The 18,004-nt window shown below is 61.2% G+C and overlaps 1 protein-coding gene across 1 annotated transcript in view; it reads left to right on the top strand.

Annotated features, from left to right (window-relative positions):
• The window catches only part of Il4r (interleukin 4 receptor), a 33,439-nt gene extending 25,808 nt beyond the window's left edge, over positions 1–7,631 (top strand). The window contains exons 6-10 of the mRNA XM_005323774.5: positions 302–458; positions 1,526–1,625; positions 3,029–3,107; positions 4,571–4,620; positions 5,360–7,631. Of these exons, the coding sequence (XP_005323831.2) occupies positions 302–458; positions 1,526–1,625; positions 3,029–3,107; positions 4,571–4,620; positions 5,360–6,848 (1,875 nt within the window). The 3' untranslated portion in view covers positions 6,849–7,631. The remainder of the gene's footprint in view (positions 1–301; positions 459–1,525; positions 1,626–3,028; positions 3,108–4,570; positions 4,621–5,359) is intronic.
• Positions 7,632–18,004: the final 10,373 nt, after the last annotated feature.

Raw genomic sequence — 18,004 nt, 5'->3', positions numbered from 1 at the left:
TGGCGGTCACTTCCCAGCAGGGCTAGTTTGGACAAGGCCCTAGACCATGGTTAGGGGGTGCACGGACCCTCCCCGTGCGTCAGACACTGTGGCTTCCTGTGCTCCTGCCCCATGCATTTGCTCGTCCCCATGAACCCACTGAATCCCAGCCGCTGGGGAGTAGGCACGTTTTCATTATCAACCCATGACCCCATGCCCAGGCCAGGGGCTCTTCCGCCCAGCAGATGGGCTACGTCAGCAGGGAGGGACGGCGCTCCTCCCCGCCTTAGTGGCGCGCTGACATCTCCCTTTCCTCCACCAGTTCATCATCTACAATGTGACCTACATGGAACCCACTCTCCGCCTCGCAGCCAGCACCCTGAAGTCCGGGGTCTCCTACAAGGTGCGGGTGAGAGCCTGGACCGAGAGCTACAACGGCACCTGGAGCGATTGGAGCCCCAGCGCTCAGTGGCACAACTGTGAGTATGGGGGTCCGGAGCACCTGGAATCTGCACACCCCGCTTTTACTCTGTGGCCAGAAACTCCCCCTGGCTCTTCATACCCTGGGGTGCGTCTAACTGCATGCCACCGAACCGCCCACGGACAGTGAATCAGTCAGGATGGGTAGGTCCAGCTGCAGTAACAAATAAGCCCACGGTTTCCATAGCCGAACACCACAGACACATACTTGCTCCCATGAGAGTCCAGTGCAAAGGTTGCTGTTTTCTGAGCTCTGTAGGCAGAATTGGCTTCACATCTGTCTCCAGTGACCAACCCAGGGTCAGCCCCACAGCTGGGGCTTGGGAAAGTTGGGTTGTTTGGATTCTCCTATTGACCTGGGGAGGGAAAGGGAAATGTAGAACAAATATACAAAGTGCTGGACACTCTTTAATTATTTCAACAAATATTTACTGAGCTCCTGCTGTGTGGCCAGCCCCAGGCTAGATGCTGGGGGTAACATGGTAACAACAAAGCAGAGGGAAAGTCCTGCTCTTGAGGAGTGTTTTTGGAGGTGGAGACGAAAAGTAAACAAAGAAATAAGTCAGAGTCAGACGACAGGAAGACATAAAACAGCAACTTTTGCACTGGACTGTAATGGGAGCAAGTATGTGTCTGTGGTGCTCGGCTATGGAAACCGTGGGCTTATTTGTTACTGCAGCTGGACCTACCTATCCTGACTGATACACTGTCAGGGGAGGGGACAGTGGTAGAGAGGGAGTGGGCAGAAGGTGAAGATGACATGAACGTGAGCTTTGAGCTCAGGCATCCCTGCTCCAGTTGGTGCACTCAGCTCTACTTCCAGAGAGGAGCAAGTTCAAGGTCACCAGGTGGCATTGAGCTTTAGAGGAGCAAAGAGGGTGGGGATGCAAATGTGACCGTGGGCTCAAGGGGACAGTAGCTGGCAGTGAGACAGGAGGGGCTTTGGGCAGCCAGATCATAGAGGGTCTGGGAGGAGGGTCCCCAGGTCTCTGTCCCCCGTCCTGGGAAGCAGGGCCAGGCTGGCCCCGGCGGGACACGGGCTCACAGCTGTGCTCCCCTCTTGCAGATTACCAGCCGCCTCTGGTGCAGCGCCTGCCAATGGGCGTCGGCATCTCCTGCCTGGTCATCATGGCCATCTGCCTGTCCTGCTATTACAGCGTCACCAAGTGAGTGCCACGCTTTAGCCCCGGTGCCGCCGGCCAGCCCGGGGGTGGGGATGGCCCTTCTGTTCGCCTGGCCCTCTCATGAAGCCGTCTCTGTTTATTGAGCAGCTGCTATGCCCCAGCCCCCAAGACGAGACCTGGGAACAGGGCCAACAAGCACCCTGTATTCCTAAAACCCGTGTCATCCCCACTGCGGGCCAATCTATGAGTGTCCACAGTACAGGGACCCTGAAGGGGGACGGAGGGTGCTCCTGGGATGGGGCACTTGAGCTGCACCTGACTGTGAAGAAGGAGGCGTCTCGGGCAGCAGGGGACGGGGGTGGCACCAGGGAGATGGAGCCGTCCCCTGCCCCCTTATTCCGCTGGGTGCCTGGGCTCTGGTCCAGCCACTGGGGCACGTGGCAGGAGCCAGGAGAGCGGAGACAGCGGTCCTGGTGGAGTCAGGGACTCATGTCGGTATCCCAGCGTGGCACCTGGTGGCGGGTGACGGACACGTTGGGCTCCTCCTCTGCTGGGTGACAGTGAGTCTGAGGGCGTAAGCACCCACCTGGGAAGCCCACCCTCGCCTCATTAGAGGGGGCTGGGGGGAAAGCGGAGGAGCTTGTTTGCAGTGAGTTCTCTCCGTGGGTCACGGAGCCTCTGAGCCTCTGAGCCTCAGTCCTCCCCGCTCTGAGATGGAACTAGCCAGCCGTCCCCCACAAGGTCCAGGTGGCGGAAAGGGGCCCACCCTTGGCTGGGCACATAGGTGTGCGGGACATCCAAGTCCCCTCCATGTCTTATCACTGATGCCTCCACGAGGCCCAGGGCTGGCCTCTGCTCTCTGAGCCTCAGTGTCCCCAATGCCCATGTCCCTCCCCGTCCCCACTCACCGTCCCCCTCCAGGCTCTGGACAGTGCTTTGAAGGCACGGGGCATGTTTTCCACCTGAGCCTTTGTACCCTCCGTGCCCCCACCTAGAAAGCCAGTTGCCCAGACGTCACTGGGCGCCTGGCTAGGTGAGGGGTACGTAGTAGATGCTCAATAAACACACGCTGGCTCCAGACGTGGACCGTCCTTCCCCGTGACCGTGCACTGGGACTCCAGACAGAGGCGGGAAGAGGGGGAGACGCTGTCAGGCCACTTCACACCTCCCCCCACAGCTTGCCCTCGCGACACGGGCCCGGAGCCCTCTCTCTGCAGCTCGAGTCCATCCTGGTTCTCTGGGGCCTCGTCTCCTTGTCTGGGGAAGGGGTGAGCAGCAGGATCCGTCTCCCGGGGTCACCGTGAGGATCCCGCGGAGCAACACCCGGGAACTCATCGGCACCGTCCCCACGGCGTCCTGAGGATCAGAGGACGGGGCACTTGTCGTGAGCGGAGCGTTAACCGGCCCGTGGTCGGAGACCAACAGCTTTTCCTCTTGTCTCTCAGGATCAAGAAAGAGTGGTGGGACCAGATCCCCAACCCGGCCCGCAGCCCCCTCATGGCCATTGTCATCCAGGACTCCCAGGTAGCCGAGCGTCGGGGGCTTCGGACCTGGGTGGCTGGGAACGTGGCTCCACTCGTCTGCGAGGCCAAGGATATGCCCTGGCTTTGGGGAAGGCAGGGGGACAGGTCAGCAGCCGCTGCAGGGCAGGGTGATGGAGGGCTAATGCCGTCCAGAGACTTCCTGTCCCCTCCCCTTGGCTCCCAGGGCTACGGTTCCAATCTGGGGTGGCCCCTCTGGGGTTGGTCTCTTAGCCTGGGTCATTTCTATATATATCACTGCCCGGGCCAGGGCCGGTACAAAACAGGAGAGGGCAGAGCTGGGCACAGTGGCACACACTTGTAACCCAGCGGCTCAGGAGGCTGAGGCAGGAGGATCGCAAATTTGAGGCCAGCCTCAGCAACTTAGTGAGGTCCTAAGCAACCAAGTGAGACCCTGTCTTGAAATAAAAAATAAAAAGGACTGGGGGTGTGGCTCAGTGGTTAAGCACCCCTCTAAGAGGTGGGGAACGGAAGGTGGCAGACTTTCTGTGCCTTCCTCTTAAGACCAGGAAGCCGCCCAAACATCAGCACGTCTCAGTTCTCGTTGGCCCGAAGCCCTGCCCTTTCCTCACTCGGGCCCCAGGAAGCCGTGGGGAGCCTGGGTCCCGCAGGGCAGGGCAGGGGCAGCTCCCCATCATGGATTTGGCTGAGTGGTATCAGGTTCCCTAGGATGCAGGGGGGACGAGGGCCTCTCTAGATTCTTCAGAGACTCTAGTGGGCTTGAGTCCACTGGCGCTGGCTTGGGTCCTGGCCCTGCCACTCAGCTGCAGCGTAGGAGGAGCAGGTTGCTGAACTTGAGCCTCAGGTTCCCCCAAGGGCTGTGACGTGTTCACCTCTTTGGCTGGTGGGGGATCCACTGAGAAGCCCACGCGAGGTGCCTGTTACAGATGCCGTTGGTGTATCCGTCAGCTGTTGCTGCATAACAAATGACCCCCAGACCCAGAGGTCGCAATGGCCCCCGTTTCCATACTCCTGCCTCCGCAGGTTGGCGGTTGGGGCTGAGCTGGGCCTCATTCAGGGGTCCAGTGGCTGGTGACCATCACTGGCGGAGTGGGGGAGTAACTATGCCGTGTGCCACTCACCCTCCAGTGCAGTGGCCCAGCTCTCAAGGGTGGGAAGTCACAGGGCGTCCTGGGGCCTCTGCCCAGAGCTGGCCTAGCGTCGTCCTCTGCCTCCAGTCGCCGAAGCTCATCCCAAGGCAGGCTGGACCCACGGCTGGGGCAGTGGCAGAGCTCCGCGGCCACTTCTGTCACCAGCCAGAGTCACCGTTATGATTAGGACAATCTCAGTGGTTCCCAGGAGACCGAGGCTGAGAGCGCAGGTGACTCTGACCACCAGTGCTGGCCCCCGCCTGGTCCAAGGTCCAGACCTCTGCACCGCAGACCCCCTGGGCACAGCCGACACAGGCGGGCGGGGAGCGCTGCTCATGGTCTGTCTCTGTTCCAGGTGTCGCTGTGGGAGAGGCGGCCCCCGGCCCAGGAACCAGCCAAGTGCCCGTATGTACCTGACCTTGGGTCATAGCCTGTGCGGATTGGCAGGGTCAGATTCGGGACAGTGACCCCACCTTGAGGACAGAGTCCCATGTCCCCCTCACCTTGGCCTTCTCTTCCTGGTGTGGACAGGGGGCCGAGCAGGGTGGTTTGCGGGGGTGGGCTGCTTGCCAGCTAGGACCCCCAAGTCCTAGCTGGACAGGCACATGCTGGACGCACCTGGGAGTGTGCAGTCTGGCCTGAGCAAGGAGGCGGTCAGCAGCTGGCGAGACGCGATCGTTGTTAAAAACCCACTAACTGTTCGCTTCTTTTCAAATCGCCACTCTCCGGAGCCTTCAGATAGGACACACCTCCCTGTCCTTGTTAGCTGTCCCCGCAGGGCCTCCAGGACCCACCCAGTATCCAGGGAGCTCCTGGACCCTGCTCCAGCCCGTGGACCCCACATGCGATCGCACTGTGGTGGCTCAGGCTGTGGTCTGCCTTCTCAACGTCACCGTCCCCTTTAGGAACTTTCCCCTGAGTCAGTAGACCCAGTGTGACCAGGTGCTGGGCTCTGAGCTGGGCCCCAGGGATCCGGCAGTAAGACAGGCCCTGCCCTCGAGGGTTCCCAGTCCAGCCCGACTGCTAAGCCGGGAGGTGTGCGTGCAGCCCGCGGGGTCAGTCAGGGGTGATTTCCGCTGGGCTTTGAAGGATGAATAGGAGTTGGCCAAGGGCCACGGGCCCTGACCCAGCTGCTCCCTTGCAGACACTGGAAGACGTGCCTGGCCAAGCTGCTGCCCTGTCTGCTGGAGCATGACCTGAAGAGGGACGAGGAGCCCAAGGCTGCAGCGGGCGGGCCTCTCCCGGGCCCTGAGAAACCCCCGTGGCGCCCCGTGGTCCTCCGGCCGGAGAACATCAGCGTGGCCCCGTGCGTGGAGCTGCTGGAGGCCCCGGTGGAGCGTGGCGAGGAGGCGGCGGAGGAGGAGAAGGCCAGTGCCTGCCCGTCACCCGAGCACAGCGGGGGCTTCCGGGGGGGCTGCGAGGGCATCATGGTCAGGCTGACAGAGAGCCTGTTTCTGGACCTTCTGGGAGCCCAGGATGGGGACTGTCACCAGCGGGACTTGTGCTGCCTCCCACCCCCAGGAGGGGACAGTGCTCTCCCCAGCGTGGGGCCTGAGGGGGCCGCTTCTGAGGACCAGGGGCCACCTTTCCACCCAGAGCCGGCTCCTCCGGCCAGTACCAGCCAGGGCCCGGCCAGCCCGGGCTGCTCCGAGGGGACCCTGGTCATCGCAGACAACCCTGCCTACCGCAGCCTGCAGAGCCAGGCGCCGGGCCCAGACGCACAGCTGGCTGGGTGCCCTGCCTCCCAGGGGCCCCGTGTCCCCCGGCCCCCAGCGCCCCCCACCCAGCTCCAGCCCGAGCCGGAAACCTGGGAGCAGATCCTTCGCCAGAGCGTCCTGCAGCACGGGGCGGCCGCGGTGCCCGCCTCGGCCCCCAGCAGCGGCTACCGGGAGTTCGCGCAGGCGGTGGGGCAGGGCAGCGCCCAGGACAGCGGGGCGGCGGGCTCCGGCCCCTCTGGAGAAGCCGGGTACAGGGCCTTCTCCAGCCTGCTCACTCCCAGTGTCCCCTGCACGGGGACAGCAGGACTTGGGGCTGGCAGCGGGGACGGGGGCTACAAGCCCTTCCAGAACCTCGTTCCTGGCTTCCCCGGGGACCCGGCTCCGCTGACCGTGCCCCTGTTCACCTTTGGACTGGACATGGAGCCACCGCACGGCCCCCAAAACTCACTCCTCCCAAGCCCCCTCTTCGGGCAGCTTGGCCTCCAGCCGGCGGTCAAGGGAGAGGACGGGCAGAAGCCCCTGCTGCCCCCAGAGCAGGCCCCGGACCCCCTCCGGGATGACCTGGGCAGTGGCATTGTCTACTCGGCCCTCACCTGCCACCTGTGTGGCCACCTGAAGCAGCACCAGGGCCAGGAGGGCGGTGGCCAGGCCCACGTGGTGGCCGGCGCCTGCTGTGGCTGCCACTGTGGGGACAGGTCGCCACCCCCAGGGAGCCCCATGGGGGCCTTGGACCCCCGGCCAGGTGGGCTCCCGCTGGAGGCCCACCTCGCTCCAGCACCCCAGGGACCCTTGGGTGCCTTGGAGGAGAGCAAGTCCTCACTGTCCTTCCAGGCCCCATGCCCAGCCGCCTGCAGTGCTCCAGGCTCAAGCGAGACCCCCAGAGTGGCCCTGGTCTCCACGGGGCCCTCCTCCTGAGGCTTTCCTGGGTCTCCGCCCTCCTGATGCAGAGTCTGTGGGTGGGACCTGGGCCCACGCCTGCCTGGGAAATGCAGCCCAGCGGGCAGATTGCCAGAGCTTCCCAGATCTGTGGAGGAAGCCGTGAACCTGGCCTAACTGAGGCTGCGGAGACGGACCCTTCCCCTGGCACCGTCTGGACTCAGCACGTGCACTGAGTGGAAGGCCCGGGGCAGCTGTCCCCGGGCAGCACTTACGGGACCTGAGAGTTCCCAGGAGCTGGCTGCCTGTCCGAGCTTCTCGGCAGCCTGGCTGGCCCTGGCCTTCCCGGGGCACTGTGTCCCCCACCCTGTGCTGCCCCAGCTCACTGAGCTGGAAGCCGAGCCCAGAATCAGGCAAACCAAGGAGGGAAGGCTTGGGAGGCCTTGGCAACCCGCGGGGAACGAGCTGCGGGGTGGGGGCCGTCAACACAGCTGCTCTGGGTCCATAAACCGAGGTGCGGCAGCTCAGCTGCACCAGACAAGGCCAGAAGCACAGCCATCACCAGTAGTGACAGTCGCCGCCAGCTGCCCGTGCCAGCTGCAAGCCTGGGGAAGGGGGTCCCAGAGTACTCAAGCCGGGCGCCCTGCAGCTGGACCGCCCTGCAGCTGGTCTCCACGGCCCCCCCAGACGCCAGCGGGCCGCCCAGCACCCGGAGCTGGGCAGTGTGCATGCCTTCAAGGTCGCCTTATCACCTGGTCTCTGCTGGGGACAGTGGAACAGGACAGGGCGGAGTTTTGTATAAATAAAGGTCCTTTATCTCTGTGTTGTTTTGTTTATTGAATAAACAGACGGCGGCACCGCGGTGGGGACTTTGGCTCTGAGCACACGGGCCCTCCCCGGGCGGAGCGGGGCTAACTGCCCAGTGGCCTTTGTTTGGGTTCCCCGGGGCGGGACCCGAGAGCAGTCAGCGGACTTAAGAAGTGATCCCGGAAACCCAGTTACGGGGGTGTTGGGGAGGGACAGAGGCGACGCGGGGCGTGACCCAGTGGACGCCCAGCCTGGGCAACGAGCGCCTCATAGCGCATGCCCAGCGCACTGTCCGTCATCGGTGGAGGGAGGGCTGTCTGTCATCCAAAGGAGGGAAAACGGGCCCTCATTGGTGGAGGCAGGGCCGTCCGTCATTGGTGGAGGCAGGGCCGTCTGTCATCCAAGGGAGGGAAGACGGGCCCTCATTGGTGGAGGCAGGGCCGTCCGTCATTGGTGGAGGGAGGGCCGTCTGTCGATAGCAGAGGACTGTCTCCAGGCGCCAGTTCTCCAGCAATACCAGCTGCTCTGGAGGCGGGAGGGAACTTCAGACAGCGCTGGCCATGTTTGAGGCGCTCATGGCAGATGGCAACCCTGGTTGCTACACCTTTTTTTTAAAAAAATATTTTTTCGTTGCAGCTGGACACAATACTTTTATTTATTTTTATGTGGTGCTGAGGATCGAACCCAGGTCCTGGAACGTGCTAGGCGAGCGCTCCACCGCTGAGCTGCAACCCCAGCCCCTGTGCTACACTTTGCCAAGACCACAGAAAGGGTTCGTGGTGGGCCTGTGGCTGGATCTTCATCATCCTGTAGGTGATCAACATTCCAAGCAGATGGAGCGATGGGGTGGGTCCCAGGGAGGCGGGCAGGGGACCTTGAGCTCCTGTGTTGCAAACACCAGCAGGAGCTGCAAAGAAAGCAAATAGAGCTCCCATACGGGGTGCTGATGGTGCCTAGGGAGGCTGTCAAGGAGGTGACATTTGACCTGAGCCCGCCGTGACCAGAAGAAGCCAGGATGAACTGGAGGGAGAACATGCTGGAGGAGGGTCAAGCACGTGCAAAGTCCCTGAAGCATGTGAAGTGTGGCACATTCACAGTACAGAGAGACGAACTGCAGAGAAGTGAGCCAGGGACCATGGTCAGAGCAGGACCGGGCCAGAGGGAGGAGTTTGTATTTTAGCAAAATTACACGTGAGCCCTATGCACTAAGAAACCCCGGTGCAATAGAAAGCAGCCTCCTGTCAATTCCCCCAATCCCACGACGAACTTAAGGTACCCCAGAACCTGGAGCCAAGGAGAAGAAGAGGAACTACTGGAAGTGTTCCCCCAATAAGGCTCCCTTCCACCTTGCAGAAGCAGAGAACGAATGTTCCTCCTGACAGCACTAACTGGGATGGTCGAAATCCTCCTCATTCATATTTTTGCCCTCGGACAAAAAGATCCCCACCAGAATGAGCCGACTCACATCAGGGGACCCGCTGCCAGGCCTCCCAGAATTCCCTTCATCAAGGACCTTTTTGAAAATGTCCTTAAAACCTGGCCCCTGATCTCCCATTGAGTCAAGGAAGCCCCAGGGCCGTGGGCGTGAAGCCTGGCTACTCGCTCCTCTGTCCCTGAATCCCGCCTGGGCCTCAGTTTTCTCATCTGTAAAGTAGAAAAGGGGATAAAACCTGTGGATCCCCCCCACCCAGCCTGGCTGCTCAGGTGGTGAGACAAGAAGGTGCAGGTGGCTTGGAAACCAACGCTTCTCCGTCCCCTGGGCCTCCTCCGGGCCTCCATGCAGGGTCTCCTGATGGCTCCCGGCCTGCGCCTCCTGGGCCTGCGCCTCCCGGGCCTGCGCCTCCCCGGCCTGCGTCTGCCGGGCCCTCACGGCTCCCTGGCTCATGCCCACCCCTTGGCGGTGCTCCCTGGTGACTGGGACCTAGGGATAGCTCCTCCTTGAGGGGCGACTGTTGAAGGTGACAAAAGCTGAGATCCGGAGCCGGGGCCAAATGTTGGTTCAAGTCTGCAGGAAGGGAGGCTGGGGAGAGGGAGGAGCGGGGCCTCTGGCTCCTCTTAGGGTCATCTTAGGGAGGGGCTTTAGAGTCCCAGGAACCCCACGGAGCTGTGGCTAGAGGGGAATGACCCCAGCCCACTTCCTGTTCCCAAGGCCACGACACACACACTTGGTGAGTTCTAAACTAAAGAGGCCGGAGGCTGAGGTGCCACCCTAGGTGACAGCCTCCTTGCTAGCTGGGACCCGCTGTGTTTAAATAGCAGCAGAAAGATCTCCCAGCGCTTGTTCCCAGGTGGCCTCTCGCCCGGACGGGCAGCCAGGGCCACCACCGAGGACCTCACCATCTCACGCCATGGCCATCGGTCAGCGCTGATCTTTGCTCTAAATCGTTCACTAACATTTAAACTTGATTCCTACGACATTTATTCCTTCGCCTCGGCCTAGAGGGCAGAAGAGAAAGATCTAGAAGGGAGGAAAACCAGGGGGGACAGACTGCACCCACGTGGCACCCCAAGAGCCGCAGGGAGGGGGTGGCAGGTCGGGGACCCTCTCCTGGCAGTCGGCGGGGGGGTGGGGACTGGGCAGGGTGCTGGTGGCACGAAGGAGGCAGGAGGGTGGCCTGGTCCCCTCTGGAAGGGTCCAGCTGACTCTGGGGGGCCTCCAGCTGCCCCCTTTGGGGGTCCCTCCCAATACCACACCCCACTCCCGCTTTGACAAAGATGGGGTCCAGGGGGTCCCGAGTGCCTCTGCTTGGATTTCTCTTCAGCGCCAAAGCTGCCCCTGCCCCTGCCCCTTTCGGGTCACCGACAGCAGGTGCCAGCCTCCTCCAAGGGAGAAGCCACCGGAAACCCCGTGCCCGGGCCCCCGGCCCCCGTGGGCGGCTGGGTTTGGAGAAGTCCCTCGCTGACATCCTGTGCACACCCCTCTGGCATCATTTTCCCACGGAGGTTATTAATTAAAAACCCAAAAACGAGAGGAAAAACCCCAGCGCCTTCTCGAGCCCCCGCTGCAGGGGCGGCCTGACCTCACCCGGTGCCGTCAGGGCCCCAGGCTCCCGCGTGGGACTTGCCCGTGATGCAAGGGGCAAGCCACACAGTCACCAGCTTTTCTCCCCCGTGAGGCCCGGAGGGGCGGGGCCGCGCCCTCTGCCGCGTGGGACCCTCGGCCTCCTCCGGTTCCGAGCTGTGTGACCAGGGGCAAGGTACTCCACGTCTCTGGGCTTCAGTTTCCTCCCAGATGGGAAAGGAGGGAGGCCCGCGGCGGTGGCGCGGGAGGCACAGGGCCGACTGGGACGCCAGGTGCTCTTGATTAGCCCCGCGGTTCCCAGCAGGTCACTCAGCCCCGGGCTCAGATCCCACCGGCTCCCACCGACGGCCACAGAAAAGCCTCGGGAAAAGCGCCCCGGAGCTCGGCCGCTGGACTCCTGCTGCCCCCTGGCGGCCCACGCGGGCCCCTGCGCCCGTCTTCGTCGCAGCTGCTCCAGGTCCCGCGGGGGGCGGGGAACCGGGCCGCAGAGACCCCACCCACCTACCCCCACCTTCCTCCTCCCTTCCTCCTCCCACAACCCCGCCAGCCCCCCAGAGGAGAGCCTGAGGACTACTAGGCATCGGGGAGCGCCAAGGGCCAGCTGTGCGGCACCGGGCCAGTGGGCGACCTCTCTGTGCTGGCTTCCTCTGTAAAGTGGGGGAAATTATAGTGTCTCCACGGAGGCCTTGTGGGGGGAGTGGACTGCGTTCGCGCAGGCGAGGCCCTCAGGGGCATGCCTGCCCGCGCCAGGGCCGCCCAGGGCTGCTGACCGTGTTATGGATGGAATACCGAAGGCGCTGTGGACGCAGGAGGGGAGGGTATAAATCAAAGAAATGGTGACGTTCTCCATTTAACGTTACTTTCGTTTAAAAAGGACAAAGAAGCTGGACACGGTGGCGCACGCCTGTTATCCCAGGGGCTCAGGAGGCTGAGGCAGGAGGATCGCCAGTTCAAAGCCAGCCTCAGCAAAACCGAGGCCCTAAGCAACTCAGACTCTGTCTCTAAATAAAATACAAAATAGGGCTTGGGATGGGGCTCAGGGGTCGAGTGCCCCCGAGTTCAATCCCTGGTACCAAAAAATAAAAAAGAAAAAGATAATAATAATAATAATTAAAAACCCAGAAATCCAAGAAGAAAAAAGAATCGCCCCGCCCACACCGTTCGGTATATTGCGCGTGCGCAGTTCCAGTTGGCTCGGGCTGGGCTTGTGTCTCTTCTTCTTTTCTCTGGACCCAGGATCACTTAACTGAGCCACGTCCCCGGCCCTTTTTATTTTTTATTTAGAGACAGGGCCTCGCTAAGTTGCCAAGGTTGGCCTCTCAAGCACTGGGGTTGCAGATGTGCCCCAGAGACGCCGTGGTCCACGGATGCGCCCGCCCCTGGTGTGGCATGGCCAGGGGTCCCGGGTGACCTGCCCACACCCTCCCGTCCCCTCCAGATCACTAAAGATACCCCGGGAGCGCTCTCACTGTGCCTGGGGGTCCCTGTCACTCTGCAGCGAGGAGGACAGTCTGCACAGGCTCTGAACAGACGCAGTGGGTTCCAGGGCGCGGAGCCCACGGGTGCAGAGGCCAGGACACCTAGACCTGCACCCCTCCTGTCACCACGCTGCCACGCTGTCCCCTCCCCTCATGCCCACTCACGCCAGCCTCAGAGGACCTGGCCCAGACCCTGCTTCTGTCCTCCCTGGGGACCCGAGGCTGAGCGTCCACCGGTCTGTCCCAGGAGGACACGAAGCAAGGACGCGGGGATTGGCAGAGACAGAGAAGGACACGGGCCTGACCAGCTCCCTCAAGACCTCCGACCACAGGGTGACCTCAGTCTCAGCCACAGGCCACGTTCTGATCCTGGCCAGAGTCCAGCTCCTGTCCCCGGCCAGCGAGGGACCTCTGACCCCCACAAGACTGGTTTCTGACCCCAGCTATTGACCTGTTTAGGATCCCAGCCGCAGGCTGCCCTCGGAGCCCGGCCGCAGGCTGACCTTCCACCCCAGCCGCCCTGGCCCCTCATCCTTTATAACCGTCTCACAAGACCCCACCCAGGAACTGGCATTTGCCCAATTCCTGCTGCCAATTCAGCTTGAATTCATTGGTCAACAAAGCTGAACTGCCTGTCCTTCCTCTCTACCCTGGGACCCCAGGGCAGGCTCCCAGTTCTCCTTTCCAACCCGAGAGCAGCGTGAGAAGGCCCCTTTACCACTTTTCTTCTGCTTTGAATGCGATGTCTGGTGCTCTGGCAGCCATCATGTGATCATGAGAGGACATGCTTGGAGAGGAAAGATAGTGTTCTGAATACAGCAGGGTCTGTGTCCCTGGAGACATCATTGAATGATCAAAGCAACCCTTGGATTCTTAAATAAGCCATAGCATGCTTTAAAACAAACAAACAAAAAAAACCATGGAGTTCCTTTGGCGGTTTTAACAATTGTAGTAGTTAGAATAATAGACACAAAAACGTCCTGTCTGAATCCCCAGAGGCTGGGAACAGGCTGTGTGATGTGGCAAGAAGGAATGAAGGTTGCAGACGGAATCAGAGCTCCTCCCGGCCTGGCCTGGAGACGGGCACGTCATCCTGGACCATGCAGATGGACCGACTGTAATCACAGGGTCCTTGTGGGTGAGAGGGGCGCAGGGGGATCAGAGCCGAGAGAAACTTGGAGGCATCATGCTGCCGGCCTGAGACAGGGGCCGTGGCCGCGAGCCAAGGAATGCAGGTGCCCCCTAGACACACAAGGTCACAGGTGGGACTCTCCCCAGAGTCCCCCAAGGATGGCAACCCTGGGGACGGCACTGAGCCTCTGACCTGCAGAAGTGCGAAGCCACGGATTCTGCGGGGTTCAGTGCAGCTGCGGGGTGGGGGGCACAGCCCGGGTCCGACCTTGGCTTCTGGATTTGGCCAGCTGTGGGGAGGGCCGGCTCCGCGCCCCTGTCCCCCTGCAGTCCCACGCTCAGGGGGACCACCCTGGAATGCGGCACTCTGAAGCCCCCACCTTGAAATTCCTACTAGTTCCGTCTTCAAGTGTTGCCTCCAAGTCGCAGCCGCACACAGAGGGCTCCCAGCTGCATCTGACTGTCACCTCCTGCCACTGCTGCTCCTGGGCAGGGTCCTGGCCACCTGCTGCCCTCCCCCAGCCCTCCAGGCCCCCCTCCACGGCCCTCCACCGCCCATGGCCGCGGCTGCCCTCTGCCCTCTGCCCTCTGCGGGGACCTGGGGGCCATGGGGGCAGGGCCGTGGCTCACCTCATGGCACCTCGGCTGGAGGGTGGTGACAGTCCCTGCCCTGGTGAGTCTGCCAAGACAGGACAAGCTTTCCTTTTGCTGGTCCTGGGGATTTAGCCGGGGGCGCCCACTGAGCCGCATCCCAGCCCTTTTTATGTCTCATTTTGAGAGGGGGGTCTCGCTAAGTGCTTGGGGTCTCACTAAGTTGCTGAGACTGGCCTTCAATTCTCCATCCTCCTGCCTCAGCCTCCAGAGCAGGAATGACAGTGGCAAGACCAGCTCAAGCCTGCTCCAGGAGCCCAGAGTCCCCATCCTGAATTCTTAACCCTTTCTCTACCTGCACTGCCAAGGCCCAGCCTCCTCCCCACCCTGCTCCGCGGGGCCTCTGCCCTCACCACTGTGCCAGTGCCTAGCAGAACAGGTCCCCCCCCCCCCCCCCCCCGCCTGGTGGCCCTCCCCCTCCCCCCTCCCCTCCCTCCCTCCTCTCCTCTCTCTCCTTCCCCCTCCTCTCCCTGCTGCCTCCCCTCCCCCCTCCCCTCTCCCCTCCCCCTCCCCCCTCTCCACTTCCTCCCGTGTTCCCGCTCCTCCACTCTCAGTGCACAGTGGGCCTGACCCCGCCTTGAACCTGCTTTCACTGAAGTGGTGAGGGCTGGGTCTCCATCCGCGCCTTCCTGTGGCCTCTGCTCCCCTCTCAGAACTGCCTCCCACTCCGCGCTGGCGGCCTGCCTTGTGCCCAGCCGCCCCAGGTCTCCCTCTCTGCCCTTCCGTAAGAATCGAGGGCCCCCCTTAAAGGCCCCCACCTCCTCCGCCCCTCCTCCCCTCCCCCTCCTCCCTCCAACTCTCGATCCTCCTGCCTCAGCCTCCAGAGCCCCTTCTCCCCCCTCCCTTCCCCCTTGCCCTCCCCCCACCCTTACTTACTGCGCGTCTGCAAGGTGTGGGCCCTGGAAGGCAACAGTGGAGCCAAGAAAATCTCTGCTCCCCTCTCCCCTTCCCCTCTCCCCCTCCCTCCACCCCTCCCCCTCTCCCCCCTCCCCTCCCCCCTCCTCTCACATTCTCTCCCTGGAGTTAACTGCAGCCTTCATTAAACTGACTGGAGTTTCAAGGACAGCGATTGTGCAGCCCAGCACCCAGGGACCCCTGGCACAGAGGGGGTCACCGACACTGCTGGGCACCATGGTGCACTCCTGTAATCCCAGCAGCTTGGGAGGCTGAGGGAGGAGGATTGCGAGGCCAGGCTCAGCAACTTTGTGAGGCCCAATTTCAAAATACAAAAAACTGTGGTGGAGCTCAGGGCTGGGGCACCCCGGGGTTCAATCCCCAGGACCAACCAAGAATGCCCTCAGGAAGCTTCCCTGGATGGACAGACGGATGAGTGAAAGAAAGACGTGTTCTAAACCATCAGCCCAGCCCAGTTCTCTCACCTCCACCCCAGAACCATGTCCCCAGCTACAGTAGGGCACATCCCAGTGACCACAGCTTCCCCCTGGACACGTCCGCAGCCTAGCCGGTACACCTCACCATGTGACCTGATGGCCATCATTCTATTTAGTGAATGTTATTAACTCTTTTCATTTTGATCAGTTTGCAGTCTTCCCTCTGGAAGTTTTTTGTTGGCTTCACTGTTGAACTCCAGGGCCCACCTGGTGCCCGCGACACATAGTAAATGCTCAATAAACACGTCTTGAACCGATGAGCGGATCTCAGATCTCAGACTCAATGTATCCAAAATAGCCCTTTGTTCTCCTCTGGGGACATCCTCCTTTTGGTTCCTGGTCTCGATTGCTAAACCTACCCAGCAGGCATCACCAGGCCCGTGCCTTCCTTCCTCATCTGCAGATTCTGGCACCGTCTGTCGGTCCCTGTGACCCTTCTCCCCGGCTCCTCCGTGCACCACACCGTCTCCTGCTTGCAGCCCCTGGGCTGAGGCTGGCCCTGCACCAGGACCAGGTGGTGACGGAGCCTCCCTCATGCTCCTATGGGCACACAGGTCCCGGGGGTCCTGAAGGTGATGGGAGGTGGCCTTGGGCATCAGTTCGGGAAACTGGTTCCTTTTTCAGCCTCTCTCTCCCTCGGGCTGCCGGCAACTCGCCAGAATTGAAATGACTCGGTTTTGGTTTCGCTGTGGGCCTCTGCAGTTCCGTCTGTTTATGGTAAAGGTAGCGGCTGGCGCTGCGTTTGTGAAGGGACAAGTCTCCTTGGAAAAGAAAGCGAAATACGTCAACCAACGCCAAGGGCTCAGGAATCAGGGCTGAGGGGGAAATGCAAGTATGGCCCAAGGGACCTGCAGCAGGATGGGCCCGGGAAGTGTCCACAGCTCCTGGCTGACCCTCAGTGTGACACCTGCTGCAGCCGCGCTGGGACAACCAAGTGTCCACAGCTCCTGGCTGCCCCTCAGTGTGACACGGCCCTGGCCCCATTCCCAGGGCACCCCAGGCCTTCACTCTGGCCTGTCCCTCGCGCTCCTCTGGGACCACTCTGTGCCCCTGTCGCCCAGCACGGTCCTCCCTGGGGAAGGACCCTCGCCACTCCAGCCCCGCACGTGGCTTGCGCGGACCTGATGTCACTCTGCGCTCCCACAGCGCAGGACTCAGGCACAGCCAATCAGAGCGCTCCTTCCCCAATCCGTGTAGGGATTGGCTCCCAAGAGCTCATGTGATTAAATCTGACCAATGAGAGCCGTTCCCTGATCCATCCCGGGAACTGTCACTTTCTTTCGTGATTCGTAGGCGGATAGCTGATAAGGCTCGACCTCTGGGAGTCCCCGCCCCACCACACACATTTTTTGCTACCATTGAGGCTCCCTTATCCTACTTGGGGTTGAGAAGCAAGCAGATTCCAGAGGCGGAGGCTTCCAACCTGCAGAAAAAAAAAATTGAGCACCTTGATCCATCCATGCCTGAAACTATACTCTAATTTATTTTAATCACTTGCAACTACAAGGCTCCTGGTCAAAGTATGAGTTTAGCTGTATTGACATAAAATTCATATAGCATATAAGTCACCCTTTCAACCATTTAAAAATGCATGATCCATAACCCACTGGGTTCTAGTAGAGTCACAGTGTTGTACCCATGTCACCACTGTGTGATTCCACAATGTCACAACACAACCACCAGCTCCAGAAACAAAAATAAAAACCATGACCCTTCTCACCCCTCCCAACTCCCCTCCCCCAGTGCATGTCACCACCTGAAATATCTCAGGCACTTCTCTGAGCCCCCCCTCAATACAGGGCCGGGTTGTTCTCCCCTCTGTGCACACTCCGTGATTTTTAAATCTTATTTATTTTTAATCATGAAACATCTCAAACAGACAGAAAGTCCATTTCTGTGTGTATCTCCTACTACACTTTTGATGCCGGGAACTGGGACTTGGTTCCTTCTTGTGTCCCCAGTGCCCAGCACAGGGTCTGCACCACACAAGGTGTTCAGTCAAGCAAAACAAGGAGCCAGCCCAGGTCCGTCCCCACCGTCTCAGCCCTGGGCTGAACCAGAGCATAAAGGCTCTGCCAACGTTTGTTGATTGGCTGGTTGACCTCCTTAGTAACCGTCAGGACCCTCCTCCTGCCTGTGTGTGCAGGGCTGGGGTGGGGCTGGGCAGGAGGGACTTTATCTGAGCCGATCACTTCCCACACTCTGACATTTCATTAAACCCAGAACTAAACGCACAGTTGTTTACCAGAGCTGGGTACCCCCCAAAATTCCCCCACTTCAGAGGCTCACAGGTAGATAGTGGGGAGGCCGAGCAGATCAGGGACGCAGGGCCCGTGGCTTCCCTCTCTCTGTGTTGTCCCATCTGTGCAGCACGGCCGGTGACGCTGAGCACCCTGTGGGGTCACGGGGGATTGGTTGAGTGAACCCTGCCGTCCTCAGAACACGGCTGGTCCTTGAGGAAGTCTGCTGCCAGGGTGCTCAGCTGAGTTCTCCCAGCGCTACACGAGGCCACCCAGCCACGGCCCCCGTGGCTTACCCACCACCTCGCTCCACTGCATCTCAGGTTAGGCGCTGCCTCCTCCAGGAAGCCCTCTGGCTCCGCAGACCTTGGGTAGGTACTGCTCTTTGGGGCTTCTTGGTGCCCATGTGTCCCATCTGCACCAGCAGGGACCGTCTCAGATACCCCCAGGTGCCTTGAGCCGGGCACAGGGCAGA

The sequence above is a fragment of the Ictidomys tridecemlineatus genome, chromosome 10, assembly GCF_052094955.1.
Source record: "Ictidomys tridecemlineatus isolate mIctTri1 chromosome 10, mIctTri1.hap1, whole genome shotgun sequence".
NCBI lineage: Eukaryota > Metazoa > Chordata > Mammalia > Rodentia > Sciuridae > Ictidomys > Ictidomys tridecemlineatus.
This window is presented reverse-complemented; position numbering and strand designations above follow the sequence as displayed.